Raw genomic sequence first — 24,441 nt, forward strand, 5'->3', positions numbered from 1 at the left:
TAAAGCACTTTGAAAACCCTTTATACAGAGAGGAATCCTTTGTTAAAGTAGGTACAATCACAATTTGTTTTGCCTGGTTAGATGTTCATGTTCCTTTGAGGCAAATTTATATTTTGTACTGGATTTCGTATCAGTTTCTTAGATTCCAGGTTTTAAAGGAGAGATGACCTTTTACTGATTCAGTTGTTTAATTATATGCTTTCATGTGTATTCCTTCTGGTAACAAGATCATAATCCTTTTTCCTCCAGCACCAAGCATAGTGCTTTGCAGCCAGGTCTCAATATATACTGCTTGAGAGATGCAAGAGTAGTAAGACATGAAAATCAATAGTAAATTATAACATGTTCGTAAACTGCTTTATGAATGCTTTTGTAATACTTGCTATTATCAATAAAATAGTAACAATAGCTATCGTTATAATATAGGGAAAATATTATAGGTTTTCCTGTTTTTGTAACTGATTCTTCTGTGTGTGAAGGGGCCAATTCCAGAACTCTTACTCTAATTAGGCTGTCCAGTACTACCAGTTTTTTAAATTGAAATATGGTCAGAGAGAAGAAGACCAAGTAATGGACCAGGAATGGGAGGCCCTTCCTTTTTGTTTTTTTTTTTTTAGATAGGGTCTCTGCAGCCTGGAGTGCAGTGGCCCAATCATATACCTCACTGTAATCCCGAATTCCTGGGCTGGAGTGATCTTCCCGCCCCAGCCTTTGACTAGCTAGGACTACAGGCATGCGCCACCACGCCCCACTAATTTTGTAGAGATGGGGTCTCGCTATATTGCCCAGGCTGGTCTTTAACTCTCGGCCTCCAGTGATCCTCCAGCCTCAGCCTTCGAAGGTGCTGGAACTACAGGCGTGAGCCACGGAGCCCGGCCTGAGACCCTTCTTTTTTAGAGCATTTTTTGCTCATTTGCCACCGAGTAGATAACTCATTTGCATATTCAGTAAAATAGCTCTAGCTGAAGTACTCACAAGCCTTTAAAACCTCTAGGTAGGCCGGGCGCGGTGGCTCACGCCTGTAATCCTAGCACTCTGGGAGGCCCAGGCCGGCGGATTGTTTGAGCTCAGGAGTTCGAGACCAGCTCTGAGCAAGAGCAAGACCCCGTCTCTACCAAAAATATAAAGAAATTAATTGGACAGCTAAAAATATATAGAAAAAAAATTAGCCCGGCATGGTGGTGCATGCCTGTAGTCCCAGCTACTTGGGAGGCTGAGGCAGTAGGATCGCTTGAGCCCAGGAGTCTGAGGTTGCTGTGAGCTAGGCTGACGCTACGGCACTCACTCTAGCCCGGGCAACATAGTGAGACTCTGTCTCAAAAAAAAAAAACCTCTAGGTAAGTTACACAGCTCCCCGGTTTAAATACGAGTTACAGACTCCAGCACCTACCCCTTGCACTAGCCCCGACTGTTCACCCGGAGGGGCGGGGCCATGGACCGGAAGGGGCGGGGCCAACTCCGAAGGCTCAAGAGCTGCCCCCAAACGCCGCGCTTCCTTTTCCGCGCTGCCGCCGAGGGAGTAGGGTTAGGGCAAGAGCGTGCGTTATGCCGGCGGGACGGCGGCTGAGCTTGCGCGCCCGTAGCTGGGCTCTTGGAGGTGAGAGTCATCGCGGTGTTAGTTCCTCCTCTCCTACGTACGCGTTCCTCCGCTCTGTGGGTACCGAGTGCGGCGCCTTCTTTCCCGCGGCCTCCGTCCCTTGCCCGGGCCCAGCCGAGCCGCCGGCAGCCGCAGGGTTGGCGCAGGAGGCAACGCTCCCCGCGCCCCAAGGGCCACGGGCTAACGCTCTGCGCCATCTGAGCAGTCGGGTTTGTGAGTAACCGCCTGTGAGTCTAGAGCTTACTCCATAAACTGATTTTGACTGTCGGCTCAGAAACTAGTAAAGGGCCTTCTGTGACTCAAGGGAACCCGAAGGAACGGCCAGATGGCTTCGTGCTCCGCCCGGCCTTCGCCGGTCCCCTTTGTGTCTCCGGCAAAGCTGTGCGTGCGGCCTTGGCGGTTTCAGGTTCCTCTAAGTGGGCGGCTTATTTTTCCCTAATAAGGGAGCATTTTATAAAGGGGTAGGTGATTATCTCTTAGGTGATAAGACGACCCTTCGTTAACCGCACTTTGTGTGTGGTTTTTAAATTTTATTTAATAAACGCAGTTTAACTGCTGACGGTGGGTCCGTACGGGTCTCCAGACATTAGTGGAGCTAGTTGGCGTTTGTTGCTGATCTTCCTTGTAAATATGTTGTGAGACAAGGCCCTTAGGCTGTAAATGCCCGCTACACATGCAGATGCTTGTGTTTACATGGAGATACGCATTTCTGGGCATAAAATGGTCAACCGCTAGCAGACTGGCAAAACATGCTACCTATTCAAAAACAAATTGTAAAACTGGTAAGGCATTGGTGAGACTTGGTATATTCATGTGGTTTTTTTCCTTGCTCCCAAATTTGAAATACGTTGCTTTATCTGCAATTAACAGTTAGCTTTCAACAGGACTAATGTGGTGGTTTTGGATTTATTTGGCATTCATCCTTAATTTCGAGCCATATGTGGCTTGAATTCCTTTTTCATTGCTAAGTGGTGGGATTTCTAGAAATTTCCAAGCGAAGTGTTCGATAAAAATAGAGGAGTGAGTGAAAATTCTGGAGCATAATAAATAAAAAAGAACCTACTGATGCATTTAGGAGCTGTAATATTACCAGTACTGTGGTCTATTTGTCTCCCACTCCCATTACGCTGCCTCCCAGCTAGAGGTAAACATCATCTGGAATTTTGTGCCCATCAGTCTCTTGGTTGTTGGGGAGAGTGGTAATGGAATGGATAGCAGTTTAATTATACACATGCATCTCTAAGCATACGTTTTCTTAAGCTTTATAAAAATATACAAGTATGCATGTAGTTGTCTGTAGTTCCTGTGACTCATAATATTAAACTGAAATTTTCCAAATCAGAATTATTCACAGCCAATAGTTTGTATTCCTCATATTGATTATGTGAAATATTACAGCATTTCAAGATGTGAAAATGAAAAATTGTTTAGCAGGGTCCTAATTTGTATGTCTTCATAAATTATTTCCAGTACTTGTCTGGCTCAATGATTTATACACCTGGGGTGCTGTATGGCTTGATCTGTGGCCCTGGCAATGTCCTTTGCACAGGTACACAGATTCTGTGTACATTCAGTTAACTTGGGATTTAATTCTACAAGAATATGCCCAATAATTTGACATTGTAATGTTTTTAGGTGAAAATCTGCACACAAGTTTCTACACATCTAACCTTTAACCTGGCTTAGCTCATCCTAGTGAATCTCTGAGACAGAAAAGCAATGGCAGTGTACTCATTAGGACCATTGTGTCTTAAAATCAGAACTGTGATGATTATCATAAAATGTTTACACCATTTTTCCTGCTTGAGAAAAAGCTCGTTTATGGACTTATTCGGTGCTAATCAGTCAAAGGAATTGACATACTCAAGTCATTATAGATGTTTTAAATTTGGAGTTTGTCAGTTACAACTGTCAAAAAGTAATAGAACAAGAATTATATTCCTTTATTCCATTAGAGATATATTGAACAACAGATATTAGTACTTTTATTAAAAAGTGTTGGAGTCCCAAAAGGTAGGTTGCAAGTATGGTGTTTTATGGTTCCTTATAGGAATGAAATTCTCTTATGAGACCATTCCTTCATATAACATACCAAACAAACAAATGCAAGTACAAACGGGAATTGACAATGAAATATTCAATTTCCAGGTGGGAAAAAGCCTATGAGTTTTGAAGATGTATGAAGGTCATTGTGACAAATGTTTTCCAAAAACCTATAGAAGATGGCAGTGAAAAAGCTGGGACCACCACTGCGTGCATTAAGGTACCAAAAGTTAATGTTGTGTGCTTTTTTTTGGTCTTTGTGCTATTGTTACTAAGGGGCAGTACCCCAAAATGTTTAATGTGTTCTTGATATTGATAGGTTTAATACCTGGCACAATGATGACTTAAATTACTTTTTGCCGTTTACCCAGCTGAGGGTGTCTTTGAAGAGATAATTTTAAGACTGAGTTGCCAGTAATCTGTGTTGGTTATGTTAATGGATGTAATACGATTTTTTATTAAGAGGCGAAATGTTCTTTCTCTTTAGCATATAGGTAGCTGCAGAGGAGTGTGCTTCAGCTGCGGTTTTTAAAAATATTTCTTCATTGCCTCAAGTAAGTAATTGTGACTTGTGAAGCAACCATATCTGTTGACAGTTCCGAAATGTCTGATAAAACTTCACAGGGTCAGGTCCAATTCCTGTCGAAGTTGTCTTTGCATATCAGAGTTTGGTTTCCTTTTCTCAGCATTAATTTTTTTAAGGGCACTTATAAATATTGAGGTTATATGATAACTTTATCTTTGATTATGGAATGATTTTCACTGTTTCTGATTTTTTTGGAGGTGTGGCATGAACTATTTTGGAGGAAGGAATGAAGACTGTTCAAGAAAACAGATGAACAGAAATAAGTGATGAAAGTGAATGTTTTGCTTGATATTATTAACATCACAATAAATTATGTAGAAAATAGATGCTTCCACTAATTATTTTAATTGCTGGGCAGTAAAGTCTTTTCTTTAAAATAGCGCCATTCTCATAGTCACTACTAGTCAAATCTATTTTTAACATACTTTAAGGATATAATGTTCTTGTCGTTAACTGGCTCATCTGTGGGTGATGGTTCTCAATTGAGGTAGACAGTAAGGAGATATTTCTTGTGCTTCCAGTTTCCCTAGCTAGCCTTTGGAAATTTCTGGAGACCTCATCACTGCATACTTGATATCTGACCTTCCCTTCATAACCTGCTATTATACCTGAAAAACAGGTGCTTGGAATCTTTACCTCCTTAATGCAATCAAATTGTCCCTTACAGGTAAAATTTTACTTTTCTGTGATCTACAGATTGTATTTAAAATTTAAATTTTATTCTTTAGTTTGCTTTCATCTTTGTGAACAAAAAAGTAATCCTAATCCTAGTACATGTAATAATTAGCAATTATGCTACGTTGAAAGAAACAGCGGCTGGGCAGGCAGGTATGTCTAGGATAAAAAGAATTGACAGGAATCCTAAAACTGAATTTCTACCTGGGCGAGGCTTAAGTTTAGCTAAATCTTTTTCTCCTTTTAAATTCCTTGCTTTTATCAAGGATGCAATTTGCATATGGTAAATCAAACAATGTAAAATTTGTACAGCAACATTCTAATATTATACTTCCCATCAGAGGCAACATGTAAAAATCATTTGTGTTCTGTACTTCCCAATAGTAAAATGAAGGCTATTTTATGGATCCTAGTTTTATAAGATAGGGAAGTGTTCTGCCTTCATCCCATAGAGAACCAGAAAAGTTTGAGATGTACATGAGAAGCACAGGATAAGGGTCTTGCTAATAATATCAAATTGTAATGTATAAATATTTTGTTAAAAACTAGCTTTGCCTTCTGAAAACTAATTCTATGGTCCCTAGCTGGCACCAGCAGGTGTTCAATGATAGTGACTTCTAGATCCTATAGAGAGTGGGCAAGTCCTAAGTTTTGGTTAAGAAGATCTGAAGTGCCAATTTTGAAAGATTCGATTCATGGTAGCATCTTGGTTAACAAAGTGGCAATCTGGTGATATTTTGCTTTTCTATGAATAGAAGTGATCTTTTATTAAAGCTTTGAAAAGTGAGAACTGAAAAAGATTTAAGAATTTTACAAAATAGGTATGTTTTCTCACAATGTCCCTGCCTTTTCAGAACAGATGACCTTTCCTCCAAAAGTGAAGACTGGGCTTGCAAATTGATTTCTTTGGTTTTCGGAACTTTTCTTGTAAGTAGTCAGGGCTAACGAGCCAATTTATAAATTATAGGCTCCTCGATTCCATGTAAATTTTCATTTTACCTGGCATGCTTATGTATATATAAGGAAAATTCCCAAGGCTTTTCCTGACTCCATATGTAGGGCTTCTGAAACAGTACGTAATGGACATGTCAAAAATAAAGTATGAAATGGCCATAAACTTGAAGCTTAAAGTTATCTAATTTTTTAATTTTAAAAAATTTTTGATCTATTGCAAAGAGACAAAAAGTTATATAATTATAGTTATTTACTCATTCGTTTGGCAAGTTCACAAGTGTAAGGGAAAAATAGTTTAAAGTTGTTGGTAGATAAAGTGTTGCTGGCAATCTGTGACAAATAGAGCAAACTACATAAAAGTTACCATTTTTCACACTGCTTAGCTTACAACATTCTTACATTTTTTATCTCTTCACCATTGATATTCTGGGCTAACCAGAAGGGTTTTTTTTAAAAAAACAGTATTCTTGACAACTTTATCACTTGTAATTTGTCCACATTGTTCCAAGTTTTAAAAGTCTGCTGGTGGCTATGGGAGTTTGGATTAATATTTATCTCATTAGCAATTAATCTTGAGGACACTGTACTTTATATTTTTAAAAGTAGTATTCTAATGTACTATTTACAGTATTATCTGAAGCATTACTTGAAAGTCACTCTCAAATACTCACACTTTCCCACTGCTTAAGTAGGAATGAAGAAAAATATCCTCAAATTACTTATTCATCACTAGAGAAAATAGCTGTCCCAGGTCCATATGTGGCAATAAATTGTTCAAGCTGTTGCTGGCACTGAGTTAGATAGAGATCCCTTTGCTCTAAATACTCTTCATCATACAAGTCAAATGGAAATACTGCATTTGGAGCGACACAAAATACAGTGGCCCCTAAATGAAAAAGGAAATACAGTGTAAATGAGGAATACTCTAAAATGTGGAATCACACTATCACGCAAAATATGTTTCAGTAATCATTTTAAATCTGACACTTGTTTTTTGAAACCCAGGAAGCAGCTTCAGTAAAATGCACAAATATTAGTACCAGGGCCTATGGAAGAAGTATGTTGTTTACATTTTAAAGCTTGGAAATTATAAAAATCATTACAGTTTTGAAGCTGAATAGTAATGTGAAGAGGTGATAGGGAGAAAATGTATTGGAATGTGGCGATACACTAATCTTGATAAAGATTAAGTGGATGATCAAAGATAAACATTGCAGTACATTTCTCAGTTCTTAAAACTGCTTGCATAAAGGCAGATATATAAATCTATAGAATAGGATAGCCCCCAAATAAACCTTTACATATATAATTAAATCGAATTTCAACAAGGGTGGTAAGACCATTCTTTGGGGGAAGGACAGACTTCTCAACAAATTGTGCTGAGAAAATTGGATATCTACATGGAAAAAGATGATCTTGGACCCTTAGCTTACATCATGTACAAAAATTATCTCAAAATGCAACAGAGACCTAAATATATGAGCTAAAACTATAAAACTTAGAAGAAAACAGGAGGAAAGTTTAATGAGTTTGGATTTGACAGTGATTTCTTAAATATGACACCAAAAGAAAAGATAAATTAGATCACATCAAAACTTAAAACTGCATCAGTAGATACAATCAGTAGTGAAAAGGTTACCCATGGAATAGGAGAAATTATTTGTAAATCTTATCTCTGATAAAGGGGTCTATAACAAAGAGAACAACCTGATTTTTAAAATGGGGGTCATGCAGGAGACCGGGGTTCAGGAAAAAACAAATGGGGAAAGGATTAAAAGGGAAATTTCTCCAAAGAGGATAAACAGATGACCAATAAGCATATGAAAACGATGCTCGACATCACTGATCATTAGGGAAATACAAATCAAAACCACAATGAGATGCTGCCTCTCACCCATAAGGATGGCTATGGTAAAAATAAAAAGCAGAAAATGACAGGTGTTGGTAATTTGTGGAGAAATTGGAATCCTTGTGCAGTGATGGGAATGCAAATGGTACATCCACTATGGAAAACAGTATGGTAGTTCATCAAAAAGATTAAACAGAATTACCATATAATCCAGCAAAATTTCACTTCCAGGTATATACCGAAAAGAACTGAGAGCAAAATCTCAAAGGGGTATTTGTGCATTCACGTTCATAGTAGTATTCAATAGCATAGGTGGAAGCAACCAAAGTGTCCACCGACAGATGAATGGATAAACAACGTGGTGTATACATATTATAATTTACATAATATTCAGCCTTAAAAAGGAAGGAAATTCTAATACATGCACAATATAGATGAACCTTGAGAACATTAAGTGAAAGAAGCCAGTTACAAAAGGACAAATATTGTATGATTCCACTTATATGAGGTACCCAGAATAGTCAAATTCATAAAGACAATGGACTGACAGTTGCCAGGGGCTAGGTAGAGAGGGAAATGGGGAGTTTGTGTTTAATGGGTACAGATTTCCGTTCGGGAAGATAAAAAACTTCCGGAGATGATGGTGGTGACGATTGCACAACAATGTGCCTATATACTTAACACCACTGAACTGTACACTTAAAAATGGTTAAGACAGTAGATTTTATGGGTATTTTAGAAACATTGACTTTTACTATAGGAGCTAAGCTCTTCTATTCTGTTTTATTCATTGATTCATTGAATGAGTACTTAAGTGTGGCAGGCCAGGAGTACCATTGCTACCCCTCTGCTGCTTTGAGACCATTCTTTCCCCTGCTTCCCTCTCGGGAGGTAAAAATCTTTTCTTTCATGCTCAGTGCCACCTAGCTTTACAACTTTTTCCCCTTCCACAGTCAACTTACCAGTTCTTAGCATTTGGTGCACAGCCTTCCTTTCTTCCTTAATATCTGACATTCAGTGATTTCCATGTGAATTACCCATTTAACTCCTGACCTCCCTGTGTCCTACCTTTTATCCTCTACCTCAGCCACACATTCCCACAGTCACTGGAAACTGGTATCTTCAAAATCCACTCCCCTACACTACCTCCTACGCGTCCAGCTCAGTTGCTGTTCCAGGTCTTCTAACTCAGAGATCTCTCATCTGCTTCCTCCCATTCACTTCCCTCCTTAACCAGCCTGAGTCCCTCCCTCGAAGGGCATGCCTTTAACCCGCATTTGGGTGAGGTAAAGACATAAAGTGTAACTATAATATTTGTACCCTCACAAAACCCTGGAATAATTAAGAAAAAAAAAAAAGAGTCCCTCCCTTTCCAGCCCCCCCACTTCCTTGCCCCTCTGCAGCACTGCATGAACCCAACCATTCGCTCTTGCTGGCGCTAAGGCTGCTAGGCAGAAAATCACACAACTGGCATTTCTTCTTTTCATTTTAAATGAATCAATAACTTCAAACAATCACTTGCACTGCCTGGCAACCCTGCTGAGTTTCCCTAGAACACTTCTCTAGCTCCCACAATGACTATTATATTCCATTGTTCTCTCCTCAAACCTTTCATTTTCAGCTGGTGATCCTGAGTAAGGTACATGACCAAATCTACAAACCTACCTGGTTCTGTATCCACTCTGTTTTCTTCTATAAAATGAGGAAGTGACTCATCTATCAGAAGCCAGTATTTTCACATGTGCCCTGGATCCCATCCCCTCTCACCTTTTTAGGACTTCACTCCTGGATCTCCCCCTCTTCTACAGTATCATTAATTTACTCTCCACTGCACATCACATGATTTAATACCTTCTATCTTTAAAAACAAAATCCTTTCCTGGACCACTCCTCCTTCTCTAGCTAATGCCCCATTTCTTTCCTCATCTCAAAATTGTCTATGTGTGCTGTCTCACCTCCATTCCCACTCCACTGAAATAGTTCTGATCATGGCTACCTAAAACCACTAGGTTACCAAATCTAATCTTACTCAAACTCTCAGTAGCATATGAGACAGTTCACCATTCTGCTCCCTTCTGGAAACACTCTCCTTTCTTGGCTCTGGTACCACACTTCGTACATTCTAACCCGCTGCTTCTCAGTCTCCTTTATTAGTTCTCCTCAACCCCATTTCTAAATATTGGAATCTTCAAGGGCAGTCCTGGAGTGCCCTCTAGTCTCTCTCTAGGTGATTTCATTCATTTCTTGGCTTTGAATAACATCTCTATGCTGATGATTCTAATTTATATTCCTAGGCTAGAACTCTCTTCCAAGCTACAAATTCTTCTGTAGGATATCTTTAAGTTATACCTATAATTTGATTTTTCTCCCAAACCTTTCTTTCTCTTTTTCTTCCCAGTCTTGGTAAATGGCACCATGACCCACCGAGTTGCTGAAGGCAGAAACCTGGGAGTTTTCCTTAATTCCTCCCTCTCCCCCACCCAACTCCTAAATCTAACTCATGAGCACAACCTGTTGGTTTTTGCATCCAAGGTGTATCTCTAATTCACTAATTTCTCTTGACTCCCCCTCATCAAATCTCTCATCAATTGTCTGGACTATAACAACAATTTTCTAACTAGTCTCCCTGTTTCTGCTCTTAACCCCCTCCATACCAACTCCTGATGTGATATTTTAAAAAATATAATTGATCACATTAGTCCTCTGTCTAAAACCTTTCAATGGCTTCTCATTGCACCTGGAATAAAATCCCAATTTTCTACTGCAGTCTGAGGCCCTGCAGGATCTGGCCCTACTTTCCTCTCTAACCTCAACTATTGTGCTTACTATATTTTAGCCACCCTGGCTTCCAGTTTCTTAAAAGCACCTACATATGTAATTTCCCTGCACATTGACTTCTTATCCTTTAGGTATCTGCTTAAATAAATATCACCTCCTTAGAGAGGTCTCCGTAAAAGCCAGTCAAAGTAAGACCTTTCTATTGTTCTTTCTCAGAACATATTGATGTTCTTCATAGCTTCTGTCTCAATTTATATTAGATATTTATCAGTGTATTTACTTTTTGATGTCTGTTCTCTCACTAGGCTGTAAGCTCTACCAGGTTAGAGACTGTCTGTTTTTTTTCACAATTGTATATCTAGTGCTTAGCACCTAGCTATCATTCAATAAATATTTATTGACTGAAAAAAATCGTGAATATTTAATTCAAATAGTGATAATTATGAGGCATATTATGATAGCACATAACATTATAATTTTAATATATCCATCCTGAAATTATAATTAACCTCAAATTACCTTTACAGTTTTACTTTAATATATACAGGTATACCTCAGAGATATTGTAGTTTTGGTTCCAGACCACTGCAACAAAGTGAAAATTGCAACAAAGCAAGTCACATAAATTTTTTGTTTTCCCAGTGCACATAAAAGTTATGTTTACACTATACTGTAGTCTATTAAGTCTATTTAGTATTATGTCTAAAAAAAGTTCATACCTTAATTAAAAAACACTTTATTGCTAAAATAATGTTAACAATCATCTGAACCTTCAGTGAGTCTTAATCTTTTGCTGGTGGAGGGGCTTGCCTCAATGTTGACGGCTGATGACTGATCAGGGTGATGGCTGCTGGGGGTTGGGTGGCTGTGGCAATTTCTTAAAATGAAACAATAATGATGACGTTTGCCATATCGATTGACTCTTCCTTTCATGAAAGATTTCTCTGTACCATGTAATGCTGTTAGAGCTTCTTTCAAAATTGGAGTCAATTCTCTCAAACCCTGCCACTGCTTTATTAACTAGGTTTACATACTATTCTAAATCCTTTTGTTGTCATTTCACCAATGTCCACAGCATCTTCACCAGAAGTAGATTCTATCTCAAGAAACCACTTTCTTGGCTGGGCATGGTGTCTCAGGCCTGTAATCCTAGCACTCTGGGAGGCCGAGGCGGGTGGATTGCTCAAGGTCAGGAGTTTGAGACCAGCCTGAGCAAGAGCGAGACCCCCGTCTCTACCAAAAAATAGAAAGAAATGATCTGGACAACTAAAAATATATAGAAAAAATTAGCCAGGCACGGTGGCACATGCCTGTAGTCCCAGCTACTTGGGAGGCTGAGGCAGGAGGATCGCTTGAGCCCAGGAGTTTGAGGTTGCTGTGAGCTAGGCTGACGCCACGGCACTCTAGCCAGGGCAACAAAGCGAGACTCTGTCTCAAAAAAAAAAAAAAGAAAGAAACCACTTTCTTTGCTCCTCTATAAGGAGGAACTCCTTGATTCAGTCAAGTTGCATCATGAGATTGTTGCAATTTCGTCCCATCTTCAGGATCCACTTCTAATTCTAGTTCTCTTGTTATTTCCACCACATCTGTAGTTACTTCCTCCACTGAAGTCTTGAAGCCTTCAAAGTCATCCATGAGGGTTAAAATCAACTTCTTCCAAACTCCTGACAATGTGGATATTTTGACCTCCTCCCATGAATCATGAATGGTCTTAATGGCATCTAGAATGGTGAATGCTTTCTAGAAGATTTTCAATTTACTTTGCCCAGATCCAGAAGAGGAATCATTATCTATGACAATTATATACCTATAAAATGTGTTTCTTAAATAATAAGAATTGAAAGTCAAAGTTACTCCTTGATCAAAGAGCTGCAGAATGGACCTTGTGTTAGCAGTATAAAAATAATATTTATCTTCTTGTATATCTCCATCAGAACTCTTGGGTAGGTTCATTGGCAATGAGCAGTAATCTTTTGAAAGGAATCTTTTTCCTGAGCGGTAGATCTCAACAGTGGGCTTCAAATATTCAGTAAACTGTGCTGTAAACAGATGAGTTGTCATCCAAGTTTTGTTCTTCCATTTATACAGCATGGGCAGAGTAGATTTAGCATGATTTTTGAGGGTCGTAGAATTTTTGGAATGGAAAATGAGCATTGGCTTCAACTTAAAGTCACCAGCTGCATTAGCCCCTAACAAGAGAGTCAGCCTGTCTTTTGAAGCTTTGATCCAGGCACTGACTTCTTCTTTCTAGCTATGAAAATCCTAGATGGTATCATCTTCCAGTAGAAGACTGTTTGTTTCATCTACATGGAAAAATCTATTGTTTTGTGTAGCCACCTTCATCAACAATCTTAGCTAGATCTTCTGGATAACTTGCTGCACCTTCTCCATCAGCACCTGCTGCTTCACCTTGCACTTTATGTTAGGAGAAGGCTTCTTTCCTTCAGCCTCATGAACCAACCTCTGCTAGCTTCAAACTTTTCTTCTGCAGCTTCCTCACATCTCTCAGCCTTCGTAGAATTGAAGAGAATTAGGGCCTTGCTCTGGATTAGGCTTTGACTTAAGGGAACGTTATGGCTCGTTTGATCTTCTATTCAGACCACTAAAACTTTCTCCATATCAGCAATAAGGCTGTTTGCTTTCTTACCATTCATGAGTTCACTGGAGTAGCACTTTTAATTTCCTTCAAGAATGTATTCTTTGCATTCACAACTTGGCTAATCATTTGATGCAAAAAGATAGCTTTTGGCCTATCACTGCCTTTGACATGCCTTCCCACTAAGCTTAATCATTTCTAGCTTTTGATTTAAAGTGAGAGACGTGTAATTCTTCCCTTCACTTGAACACTTATAGGACATTGTAGGGTTATTAATTGGCCTAATTTCAATATTGTTGTGTCTCAGGGAATATGGTGGCCCAAGGAGAGGGAGAGAGACAGGGGAATAGTCAGTTGGGGGGCATTCAAAACTTACACGGCATTTATTAAGTTTGCTGTGTTATATGGACACGGTTTGTGTGTGGTGCCCCTGAACAATGAAATAGTAACATCAAAGATCACTGATCACAGATCACCATAACAGATATAATAACAATGAAAAAGTTTGAAATACTGTGGGAATTACCAAAATGTGACACAGGACATGAAGTGAGCACATTCTGTTGGAAAAAATGGCACCAACAGACTTGGCTTGATGCAGCGTTGCCACAAACCTTCAATTTATAAAGAATGCAATATCTGCAAAGCACAATAAAATGAAGTGCGATGAAATGAAGTATGCCTGCACTTTAACATATGGTATGTAAATAATTTAAAAAGGAGGTAAATTAATTCTAATACTCAAGGTACTGTATAATCATTAGGAAACCCAAGTATGACTTCATATAAAGGCTGCTGCTACTTTCTATGTCAGTTTCATGCCTACCCAAGAAAACTATCCCTTGGTAGGGATCATTTTCCTGATATGTTTAAAGTAACATTTAAGGAGCTCTTAACATTGTTTTGCTTAAAACTTAAAAATCAATATACCTAACTAAAATTCATTATGAAAACAAAACTAAAGGGAAAAAAAAAATCTTCACACAGTTTTTTTTTCTTCAATAAATGCTTTCTGAAATGCTTCAAGAAAGTCTTGAAAAATAGTCATCAAGTAAAAATATTCAGTCATATTCTATCACAGGAGTACTTAATATTATACCTTGTTTTACAATTCAAAGTCACACATTTTTGTCTTCTTACTGAAATCCAGTTGTGTTTTAACAATTGATGATATGTCATAGTAAAATTGGCAGCATTTTTTCTTTCTTATATGTAAAATAATGTGCCTTAGATTTGATGAAATATGGTCTTAAGTATAGAATAAGAGAAGAATGTAAAGACAAAGGAAATTAAAACTAAAAATATTTATATATCCTTCCTATTATTTCATATTGGTTAGGAACCAGTGTTTTTCTCTTTTGGTAAATAAAACTAATTTAGGAAATTAATTAATCTCTTCTGGGGGTCATGAATCTCTAAGACATACTTCATGAAACTTATGATCTATCTTCCTAAGGAAAATGTATAAGGAACACACATACAAATTGTATACGAGTTAGGGATTCACAAGCCCCTAGGACACCAAGCATCTATGGATCCTAGGTTAAGGATGCTTGATTTAGACAATTACAGAACAAGGTTCTAAAGTTCTAATGAATCTTTATAAAAAGTTAATACAATATAAATGTAATTTAAAGCAAATTTAAGCACTAAACACATACATACAGAAAAGCTAGTGTTAACACATTCTTTAAGTCCCAGGGTTGGAACCAAAGTTTGGTTTAAAGAATGATATCTCTAAATTAATGTCTCATCTAATTCAACAAAGAACTTCGGGAGAATAATTCTCCTTACCCTTTACTATAAGAGCCCTTTTGTGTTTTTATTAGCCAAAGCATAATAAGTGCCATTCATTTCAAATAATTTAAATTCTATAGTCATAGTATTAAGACTAGCAATTCAGAGAAGGCAGCAATACGAGATGATCACATTTTCTTTCACTTTGTCCCCAACTTCACTGTGGGGGATTGTCTGACAATTACATGTTGCATGTTATTTTAAAAAGAAGTTATTTCAAAATCATTAAAGCTATTACAAAATTATTTCATATATTGTATTAACTACTTTTTTCCCCAGAATTCTTTAAGCAATGCAAAAATTCAAGTATGGAAACAATCATGTATAATAAGGAACTTAATATCAGATGATGATACTACCTATAACCAATTAGTAAATGTTAAAATTCAAACAGGCCTTACCCGATATTTATTATTCTTTAAAATAATATTTTAAAAATGTAGGTAACATTTTAATTTAAGAGACTAAGAATATTTAAGTTTAGGTAAAATTATTTGTAGTGATCATTAATAATTTAATACATTACCATATTTCAACGTGAGAGATGTTTCAAATAATAAGGCTGCAATTAGTACATCTTCCTTAAGCACTTTGTTCCTTAAGTTCAGTCGAGCATGGGCTTCAGATAGGGAAACTCTAAAAAAGAAAATTGATGCCAATCAAAATATGTTGATATTATAAAACTAATACATTTTTTGGCAGGGACAAACCAAGACATATGAACACTAGCTACACCTAAAAGATCAGCATATTCTTACTTTAAAAAAATTTTAGTTTCTTTTTCAGAGCATTTTTTCCCTACAAACTTAGACTGTTCCAGAACAAGCCAGTATCCTGACTTATTCCAACAAAGAGTTTCCATCAAGGCTTCTATTATATTTATCATTCCACACTCCCCTCCCCAGGTTGTGTTCAGATAAATACACAGCTGGGAAAATTAATCTAACTAAGTATCTCTTATAGACAAATCCTTGACCCTTTCTTCTAGTTCCTCATCTATCTGAAGTCCTCATAGAATCTTGCAATTTCCATGTTGGAAGGAATCTTGGAGTTCAAAGTTCAAACTCCCATCAGATAACCGCTTGTCTTCTACAACATCCCAGGCTATTCATTCTCCAGTCTCTTTTGAACCTTTCCTAGCATTCACTGCTTCATAAGGCAATTCCTTTATTTTTTATTTTTTAACCAATTTCAATTACCTGAAAGATCTCCCTGAAGCTTTTATTCGGCAGATGTGATGTACTTGAACAATTACTGGACTTGCCAATCAAAAAACCTAGACTGAGTCTCTAGAATTTACTAGCTGTGTGACTTTGTATAAATCATTTAATTTATTTTTATTTTTTTTTCCTGAAATCAGTTACAGCTAATTAAGACCATGTTCCGTCAGTATTTGCTTTATCATCATCCGGGAAATCACTTAATTTATGAGATTTTTTAAAACTCAGCTATAAAATGAGAATAAATAAAGACATTTGAAAATTCTGCAACTAACAATATCTATAACTAACTATAACCAAGGTTATATAAGTCTAAGCTGAAATTAGTTTCACTGCAATTTCCATTCACTAATCTGTTGTTCCGTCTTCTGGGACCTCTTAAATATGACAGCTCTTCAAACATTCAAAGATAACTTTTATAGTTGCCCCATGTTTTCTTTCCTTCAAGGTAAATATTTTTAGTTCCTTTAATATATTATGAGTCATAATTTTCAGCTCCTTACCATCCTGGCTACTCTCTTCATGGCCAGATTTTGTTAATACTCCTTTTCAGTACATTACCACAGGTGTGATTTAACCATCAGCGTAGACATGAGGCAGAACTAGCATTTTGTTGCTCTTGATATATATTCTACTAACACAACTCTAAATTTCAGTATTATTAACAGCCATATTATATCATTTACTATTATGAAACATAAAAAGAATGAAATCTCAAGGCCTTTTCATATCTTTTCATATTAAGCCACTTACCCTTTTCCCATCAATTCACACATATACTAAGGAGTTTGGGGATCTAATAGAGGACTTTACATTTATCCTATTGACTTCTTGTTAGATTAAGATCATAATTCAAGGCTGTGAAGGTCTCCCTAATGTTGCTCACGTACAAATTTGATTATCATGTCCCTGATGTCCTCATCCAAGCTCCTTCTAAAAATGCTGGTCAGAACAGAATACATATGGAGACTTTCAGGAAAAGAGAAGAGAGTATTTATTGTTCAGCTCCACTTCTCTAGAAAAGCAAAAATGATGTTATTGGGTACCTGTCTATAGAAGTGGGAGAAAAATTCAAGGTTTATGACTCTTAAGGGTAGTGGTTCATTTACTCTGCTTTTTCATAAATGACCCTCAGTATTTATTTCCACAATGTGAAAAAGTAGTTAACATATTAAAATTAACTCTAATTTTTTTTAGAGACAGGGTCTTGCTCTGTCTCCTAGGCTGGGTGCAGTGGCACAACCGTTGGTCATTGCATCCTCAAACTCCTGGGCTCAAGCAATCCTCCTGGGTAGCTGGAACTACAGGTATGTTCATGGCTAATTTTTCTTATTTTTTTTAGAGACAGGGTCTTGCTATGTGCCCAGGTTGGTCTTGAACTCCTGGCCTCAAGCAATCCTCCTGCCTCAGCCTCCTGAGTAGCTGGGATTACAGGTGTGAGCCACTGTGCCCAGCAACTCTGCTTTATTCTTGAATAAATATAGTCATATATAAACTGAATCTGTCAGTTTAAATAAAAAATATTTTTTTACTACAGAGAAAAAAACATGAGAAAATAGGACTTTCAAAGCTTTTAAGCAGTATAATTTGATCTGAGTATTTTAAATATTACTTCAGAAAATACAGAGCATTATATAATTCTGTTTACCATTTTTAAATTAAAAAAGATTAAAAAAATTTTTTTGAGACAAGGTCTTGATCAACATGGGCTAGAATGCAATGGCATGATCGTAGCTCACTGCAACCTCAAACCCCTGTGCTCAAACAATTCTTCTGCCTCAGTCTCTGGAGTAGCTGGGACTACAGGCATGTGCCACTACATCTAGAAATTTTTTGGTATTTTTTGTAGAGATAGTGTCTCGCTATGTTGCTCAGGCTGGTCTCAAACTCCTGGCCTCAAGTGATCTTCCCATCTCAGCTTCCCAAAATGCTGGGATTACAGGTGTACACTTCCACACCCAGTCCCATTTTAAAACGTTTATCAAAGAGTTGATTTCTACCTTGGTTTATCTTTTGCATTTTTTTCAGCTCTATCAAGATAAATATACAGATGGACAAATTACTAAACATAGCTATGTCTTATAGACCTACACTGATATTTCCTGCCAGTGCGTCATCTGTCTTATTTTATAAAGTGTAGTTATAACAAGATATTTATTTATTTAATGGATTATTTTATTCCTGGTCCTACCTCATAATTTGTTTGACATTATACTTTAATATTGTATCAAGTAAAGTAATGGTCTATCAATAGGGGACTGTTTCAATTATGGTACAGCCACATCATAACACAGTGAAGCTGTGATGCAGCTATTTAAAACAGAATGAGATAATTCTTTACATGCATACATGATTCCATCTGGACAAAAAGAATATACCTATCCATATAAAATATATATATTTATATGCTTATATATGTTTAAATAATATATTCATTTAACATATATAACATTTAAATAAAAATATATTTTATATATCATATTTAAATTACACATATGTGGGCCAGGCGTGGTGGCTCACGTCTGCAATCCTAGCACTCTGGGAGGCCGAGGCAGGTAGAATGCTCAAGGTCAGGAGTTCAAGACCAGCCTGAGCAAGAGCGAGACCCCATCTCTACTAAAAAATAGAAAGAAATGATCTGGACAACTAAAAATATATATAGAGAGAAAAAATTAGCCGGGTATGGTGGTGCATGCCTGTAGTCCCAGCTACTCGGGAGGCTGAGACAGAAGGATTGCTTGAGCCCAGGAGTCTGAGGTTGCTGTGAGCTAGGCTGACGCCACGGCACTCTAGCCTGGGCAACAGAGCAAGACTCTGTCTCAAAAAAAATAAATAAATAAATTACAAATATGTGTATGCTAATATTTGAATGAATAAGTTCTGGAAGGATACATAAAAACTGTTAACAGTGATTATCTCTGGGGATTGGGGTAGGAATGGATAGTGTTAGCAGGATATTTTACTCATTTTAGACTTTTACAATGTTCATACTTTCTTTTATAATAAAAATTAGTTTTTAAAAACTTTTCAAGGAACAAAAATAGATGAGTCTATTAATGTTTCTAGAAGTACAAGGAATAATATACTTAAAAATTTTTTCTAGGTTCAACTACAAAATACCTGGAAATATAAACAGCCACATTTTTTAAAAACATTTGAAATCAGTGTGATTTTTCTCAGACACATCTCATACAGGGGATCCAATAAAAATATATTTAGTGAAAAAAATTACTGGAGGTTAAAATGATGTTACAATATAACAAAAGGAATTGTTAAGCCACTTTAAGTTCTTTTGGAACAAGGTAAATTATAAACCAACCAACCAGCAATCAAGCAAACAGAGAAACAAGTAAAATAGATAAATAAATTAAATGCATCATTTAAAAGTCAATACTGGCTTTCAAAATCTTAAATACCTACAAATATCTTAATGCAGATGCTGAGAGTTTTGATCCATATATAGAATCTGTTCTGATTCTGCGACTTGCTAGATAATAGCCATGAATCATTCTTTCTGCTTCCAAGCTGAATTCTACATTCAAATTCTTTGCAAAAGCCAGTAGCTAAATAAAAAGGGTGAAAAATTTAAGAGATAAAGCTTTACTATAGAATCTACATAACAAAAATCAAAAGTATACTGCCATTTTATTTTTAAAGTTTGCAGATTTTATTTGCATAAAATTGAGTAAATGTCTGGGGCCATCCTGAAGTCATTGAGTACTTTAAATCATAGTGTTATACTTGTAAAAAGTATTAAAGTTTACCCAGAATAATCTCCTCCCTCTCCGTGCAGAAATGTTCTGTGCAATGTATTTGAATGATTTTGTGATGTCTTTGTTCCAGTGGGAGAAAGGCTCACCTCCTTCAGAATCTCATTTCCCTTTGAATAGCTTTAATTCTTTATTTCCTTACAGTTTATTTCCTTACAACTCTCCCTCATTGGCCCTAGAGCTACTTGCCCTCCTTACTTCCTTCCTTTTAAAGAACACTTAACACTGCAAAGAGGGGAGGCCTTGTGTTAACTGCTATGAAGGTAGGCCTTGGAGACTCAGTAAGATTTGGGTAGAGAATAATTTTCCAACACAATGATTTTTGCTGTTTTCTCTGAGTTTTGTGCTTTTTTTCTGAGTTAGTGGTTCCCAGTTCCTTAAGTCCTTACTCTGTGACATAATTTCTAGATTTTTTTTTTTTATTATCCTAGTTGTTTTCTACTTTTTCAACATAGAACCAAGGAAAATATTAACTATAATAAGGTTGCTATTAACAATAATATTTATATAAAGGTTATAGAACAATATATTTTTTTAAAAAGTATATGGATATATCCTGGATTGGACATGTCCTGGATTGACTATGTCCTGGCTTCTTTGTTCTGTTTATACTCCATAATTCTCTCTAGGCCTTCAGAACTGGATAATACTACTATTAATAATATCATCAGTCCTCTCTAAGTTCTACCCTTTGGTGGCATGATGATGTGCCACCTGTATCTCCCTTCTGGAAAGGACTTGTTGCCCCAGCTCTACTGGGAATGTTGTCAGTAATGGTTTCCAGCTGTCCCTTCAGGACAGCCCACAGTCCACATCATATGACTGACAGAGGTGAAGCCAGGGAAGGCATTATATAACCCACAGGTATTGACAGAACACTGCCAAATACATTTCACTAAACTCCATCTCAGTCTGCCTTCTGGAGAGTCCAAACGGCAACAAATTTTTGTGATGGACATATTGATCTTCTAGAGAAACCATTTTCACTATTTCACTTGCCTAGTAAAGCATACAATTGTTCTCTACAATCTGACAAATCAACTATAAACTCTTCTGCTTGTGCTTCAAGGCTTATTGTAAATTTGCCAAACCCCTAGGACTCTGTAATACAATTTTTGCTCCAATCAAGCTGGTCTTCTCATTGTTTTCCATGTATACTAATTTCTACTTTTGCATCTTTGCTCCTACTATTAATTCTGCTTAGAATATCCATCCTTCCTGGCATCTAAATTTTACCTTTTCTTAAAACACAAAGTCCCACCTCCTCCATGAAGTCTTCCCAACGTTTGCATTCTACATTCCACAAAATTCCTTTCTGAATTCCTAAAATATTCATAGTCAGCACCACTCAGCTTAGTACTTTAATTGCCCCTTGTTTCATGTATCTTTTTTAATCTCACTAAAATGATAAACTATTTAAAGAAGAAAGTTTATGTTTCTGCGAGAATACAAAAGAACAAAAATAGGCTCATATATGTTAAGTATTCAGTAAATACCTGACTAGTTAATAAATCCATAGGTTTTTTTTGTTTGTTTTTCAGGAAAAAACAGGCAAAAATTTCTCTGGGTAATTAGTTTGTCTATACTTAGTACCCTAATTTCTAAAGACTAACTACTTTTTTCTTACATACTAAAAAACAAAAACAAAACCTTATTATATCATAAATATTATTCTTTTCTATTCTAACCCATGTGAATAAACAATGCTCATAATTCATCTTTTAAGTTCACCCCACCTTTGAACATTTTAGTCACGCAATATGCTTACAAGGAAGGCAGGTATGAAAACAATTTTTTTAATGACCCATGGACTTCCACTTTCTAATATCCCCTACTTTTTATCTATCATACCCAGATATTCCACTCTACTGTGGACAGATTTCTCAATAGTTAAAAGGGTTTCAGTTGTAAATACTTGGGCACCTTTAACGCTATCAGAATTATTACTAAATTTACATCATCTACCCTCAAGTTCTCAAAACATGCCATGTTTTCATCATGCCAGGACATTAAAATGAGTTAGTGAATCATGTTAGATATTTTGTAAAGTCAGAACTCTGAAGGCATTCATATAAGGTAAATCCCTTCAAATCGGCTATAAAATGTAAATAACTGTATATCTATATAGCCTATCATAATTTTCCATAGACATATTCTATTTTGGTTTTCTTTTCATTGAGATTCTTTAAGCTATGGTGATTTGGACAGTGAATAAACTCAACATTTTAATATACGTTTCCTTACCCATTTGTTGAATTATAACTTTAAATAATTTTTATACAATGCCCTTAAAATGTTTAAAAGCTGGAAGCAAGTTGGAATAAAAGAATCCTAAGTAAAGAAAACTGAATGCTCGAAGGACTTCGATTTAAATTGAGGAACATTAGCACAAGCATTCAGGGTAACAATTTTATCTACCTTTACCTTTTCAAAATCTTCAGTTCTGAACTGTTTAGAAGCTACATAAAGCAGCCTTTCAGGATCAATGGCTTTCTTTAAAGTGTGTTGCACAGTAGGAAGAAGTGGGTGGCAAGCAGATGATTCATTACAATTAATCAATAATCCAAATGCCTCCACAAGGTTAGCTGGAATCAAACTGCAATCCTACATCAAACCAAAGGGTAACAAGCATACATTAAACTTTGGCATTTTCACAATTTGGAAATAATTATAAATTAATCATCACATGTAATTTATTATTAAAATTATTAATTATTGTTTGTATAATTATAATTTAAAGCAATTTATCAATAGTCTGGGAATTCTGTGGTGATTGATTTTTTAAAAATCTTTATTATTTTCTTACACATCATTTATTAAAGATTCCCCAACTATCTATTCAAGTGGTAATTTCTAGTGTGCAGATACCTGATCTAAAAAACACCACAATTTTTAAACAATTTTTAAACATTTAGTTCCTGTGCCCAATAAAGTATAGAAATGGGTTAATAACAAAAACATTAAGAAGACATATTAAAATCTGTGACAAAATAAATACCCTGAACAACATTCTAATAATAAAACATACATATACCATACCATCTGACCAATTAAAGCGTTGTTTTTCTGTGCAGTTCTCCTTGAAGATGAATCCATATCAAGAAAAGACCAAAAACTGCACTGAACTGGAAAAGTCATTTGTTGATCAATATCACCCCCAAACTTCTTTCCTGGGATGTATACTGTAATGCTTCTGCTCTCCAGAACTAAGTCAGAAGACATTATCCATTTGTTATTTAAGTTCTTTTTGGTCTACATGTCTACAAATTAATAACAAACATTATTACATAGAATTATACTATACAGACTTTGGGTACTAAAGACATAAGTAAATTTGTTGTGCAAGATACTGCTAAGTTAGAGCATCTGCCATAAAAAAGAGCAAGGCAAGAAAAATATGTGAATGTTTTATGTGTCCCATGACTTGATGAGAACCAGCAATCCAAAGCATATAGCTGAAATTGTGTTCAGGCATCTGGGTGGAATAGGCAGAGGTCTATGAGATTGGTCACATAGTGCAGGCATACAAGAGAGGTTAAAATTAAGTAATATTCTTTTATGTGGAAAAAAACTATCAATAGAAAGCAGGTCAACTATGTGGGAGTGAGAGAGAAAAGACAGAGAGAATGTGAACTATAATGATTGGAGGGAAATATATCTCAAATTCAACATGTTCAAAACCAAATTCATTGTTCCCCCTATTCCAATGGCTCTGTGTTCACTATTCACAGTTGGTGGCATCCTCATCCATCCACTCAAAACTCAAACAAAAAATATGGAAACATCCTATGCTCCCTGCTCTTCTTCCTTCACCCCTCATACTTATTTAATCTATGGATTTATACTATTCCTAGGATTCTCCTTCTCAAGTACTCTTCAAATTAATCTTTTCTTCATTCATGATAACAGAGTCTTCTGTGTACATTTATCTTTACCTTGGGTCATAGAGTAAATGTATATTTAACTTTATTGAAACTGCCAAAGCATTTTGCAAAATGGTTATAACATTTTATACTCCCACCAACTATATATGTATAAGAATTCCAGATGCTCTACATCTTTGACAACATTTTTTCTTATCAATCTTTTTAATTTTTGCTATTCTAGTAGTCAGGGCCAGTTACACAATTTGTGGAGTCTGGTATAAAATGAAAATTGGGCCTCTTGTTCAAAAGGCAGGAAAAATACTGTTGTTAAAAGTACTACTATACAAAGCTTTTTCCTTTAAAAATATTTTTTTACTTATAAAATGTAATAGAGGTGATGTGGACAAATTGGACCCCTGGTGCATTACTGATGGGGATATGCAATGGTGCAGCCACTGGGGAAAACAGTATCGGTATATACCCCAAACAGTTGAAAGCAGGGGCTCAAGCAGAGTCTTATATACCAATGTTCATGGCAGCGTTATTCACAATAACCAAGAGATGGATAAAACCTAAGTGTCCATCAACAGATGAATAGATTTTTAAAAAGTGGTATACAGTATAATATTATTCAACTATAAAAAGGAATGGAATTCTATTAATAGGCAAATGCAGAGACAGAAAATAGACTAGAGGTTACCAGGGACTGG

The 24,441-nt window shown here is 36.4% G+C and overlaps 1 protein-coding gene and 1 long non-coding RNA gene across 2 annotated transcripts in view; one reads left to right on the forward strand and one right to left on the reverse strand.

Moving 5' to 3' along the window:
* Window positions 1-1,537: 1,537 nt before the first annotated feature.
* LOC105825393 lies at window positions 1,538-4,542 on the forward strand. Its single transcript, XR_001138262.1, has 4 exons — window positions 1,538-1,597; window positions 3,746-3,860; window positions 4,128-4,194; window positions 4,424-4,542. It is a non-coding gene; the product is annotated as an uncharacterized LOC105825393 (long non-coding RNA).
* A 1,911-nt stretch (window positions 4,543-6,453) lies between these two features.
* MCMDC2 (minichromosome maintenance domain containing 2) overlaps window positions 6,454-24,441 on the reverse strand; it is a 35,940-nt gene continuing 17,952 nt past the window's right edge. Inside the window, exons 10-14 of the mRNA XM_012663141.1 lie at window positions 22,905-23,071; window positions 22,290-22,469; window positions 19,516-19,658; window positions 15,402-15,511; window positions 6,454-6,741 (exon numbers count right to left, since the gene is read on the reverse strand). Coding sequence (XP_012518595.1) covers window positions 6,575-6,741; window positions 15,402-15,511; window positions 19,516-19,658; window positions 22,290-22,469; window positions 22,905-23,071 — 767 coding nt within the window. The 3' untranslated portion in view covers window positions 6,454-6,574. The remainder of the gene's footprint in view (window positions 6,742-15,401; window positions 15,512-19,515; window positions 19,659-22,289; window positions 22,470-22,904; window positions 23,072-24,441) is intronic.

Source organism: Propithecus coquereli, unplaced genomic scaffold, assembly GCF_000956105.1.
Source record: "Propithecus coquereli isolate 6110/MARCELLA unplaced genomic scaffold, Pcoq_1.0 Scaffold8, whole genome shotgun sequence".
In the NCBI taxonomy this organism is placed as follows: Eukaryota; Metazoa; Chordata; class Mammalia; order Primates; family Indriidae; genus Propithecus; species Propithecus coquereli.